This window comes from Monoraphidium neglectum, assembly GCF_000611645.1.
Source record: "Monoraphidium neglectum strain SAG 48.87 unplaced genomic scaffold scaffold04579, whole genome shotgun sequence".
NCBI classification, from domain to species: domain Eukaryota; kingdom Viridiplantae; phylum Chlorophyta; class Chlorophyceae; order Sphaeropleales; family Selenastraceae; genus Monoraphidium; species Monoraphidium neglectum.
Genome location: NW_014009050.1, coordinates 2,605 through 4,279, shown reverse-complemented (window position 1 = coordinate 4,279; position 1,675 = coordinate 2,605). Strand labels below are relative to the sequence as shown.

The following is a 1,675-nucleotide window of genomic DNA, read 5'->3' as shown; positions in this document are numbered from 1 at the left end:
GGGGGGGGGGGGAGGGGCCAACTCTCAGCCCACAGCTCAGGACGCCGCCGCGGCAAGCGCACCGCTCAAGGCTCCATTGAATGGGCCTGCCCGCCGAGCCCCCCCTCAGACAAGCCCTGGGGTGCCTGCCCCACCCCGACCTCCACCCCGCAACTGGTTGCGCAGCGCGCCGCGTCCAGGCCGGGGGTTGCCCCGAGACGCGCACTGGTCACGACCCTCCCGCCTCCCCGCAAAAAACCGCACCAGGGGATTCCTGAACTTGTCTGTCAGCCGCCTCGCCTCCGCCTGCCGGTGCTCCTCTTCCAGTGACAGCTTCCTTTGGTTCAGCGCGTGGTTCTTGATGCCCAGGATCAGGGACGCCAGCGCCGCCATCAGCGCAACGGCGCCCGTGGCGATGCCGATGAAGAACGGCTCCACCATGGCTCAGGGTCCCGCTGCAGCGCCGCGGCGAGTGGGGTGGGCGGGGGGCTGAGGCCGGGTGAGACCAGCGTCCTGCCTATGCGCGGCATGCGACGCTGCCAGGGGCAGGGGAGGCCGCGCATGTGCGCCAGTGCAGCGAGTCGGCGCGTTTTCAGCACCAGGCCACCTCAGGCGAGTGCCAGCACGCCGCAGGCCCGCACCTGCTCCGTCTGATATGTGCAGAGAAATTGCGCTTAGAGTTTTGACCTCCTGCTTAGGAACCGCCGAGACGCCCAGTGCCAGAAAATTCACTCTGGATCGACTTCCAGCCTTGGCCGCAGGTGCGAGCAAGCGCAAGCGCAGTTTCACGAACGCCTGCGTGAAGTGACCGACCCACGCCGCGGAAGATGTTCTGGATTCCCCGGCCTGACGACGGGGCACCAGGGTTGATGAAACACGGGTGACAGGCCTGTATACAGGCTGCACATCAACCTCTTGTTCTCAAAATCAGTGGTGGATGCAGCCAAGGCATGCGTGCTGCCAGGTGAGCGCAATCATCTGAGTGGCCACTTGGATGCAGGCAGCAACCAGCCTAGAAACAGCCTGGGGCAGCATGCCCCTTGCAAACTCAGCGATTAGCGTGGCGAAATCATTTGACGAGGATTGCTGAATGAAAGGGCAGAGGCAGCCGAGCTATCGCAGAGCTGCTCGCTGATGTCACCCCCAGTGCGCTCGTGTGGGTACACATGCGTACAGCAGCCAGCGACAACCAAAACGACTGGGTCAGGGGCGCCCCAGGGAGCCTGAACGGGGCCTGCACTTGTGTTCATGCTATCAGGACGTGTTGGGAGCCATCCGGGCCTTTCGCGTTGGCGTCGAGAACCGACGCCGGCGGAAAGCAACACGCACGTATCCGGACTGATTGCCAGGCTGGGCAGGTGTTCCATCTAACCCTGCGCGTGGCTGCTGTGGCGCGGGGTCCTAGTAGGGCCCTCACCCCTGGGGTGGGACAATGTTGGCTCTGCACACTTGGGAACAGCTGTAACCGAGCGCGAGCCAATCGCGTGTGTGCATGTTGACGGCCATGATCACAGCTGCAGGATCGCATGCACCGTTGTTTATACACCTGCGTGACAAGCTACGTACAAGCTATCAGCGACACTTGATAAAGAGATTCTCAACGTCAGCTGCACATCATCAGCAGGCGCGCCACGCTGGCCTACGATCAGGTCGCCCATACCCCAGACGTCACTCCACGCCTGCCCTCCTCTTGTCA

The 1,675-nt window shown here is 63.3% G+C and overlaps 1 protein-coding gene across 1 annotated transcript; it reads right to left on the bottom strand.

The window, feature by feature from the left end:
• Nucleotides 1-105: 105 nt before the first annotated feature.
• MNEG_14557 (hypothetical protein) lies at nt 106-420 on the bottom strand (the record flags this gene model as incomplete). The annotated part of the gene is made up of 1 exon (XM_014036972.1): nt 106-420. The coding sequence occupies one exon, from the start codon at nt 418-420 to the stop codon at nt 106-108; it is 315 nt and encodes a 104-aa protein (XP_013892426.1).
• Between the last annotated feature and the right edge of the window lie 1,255 nt (nt 421-1,675).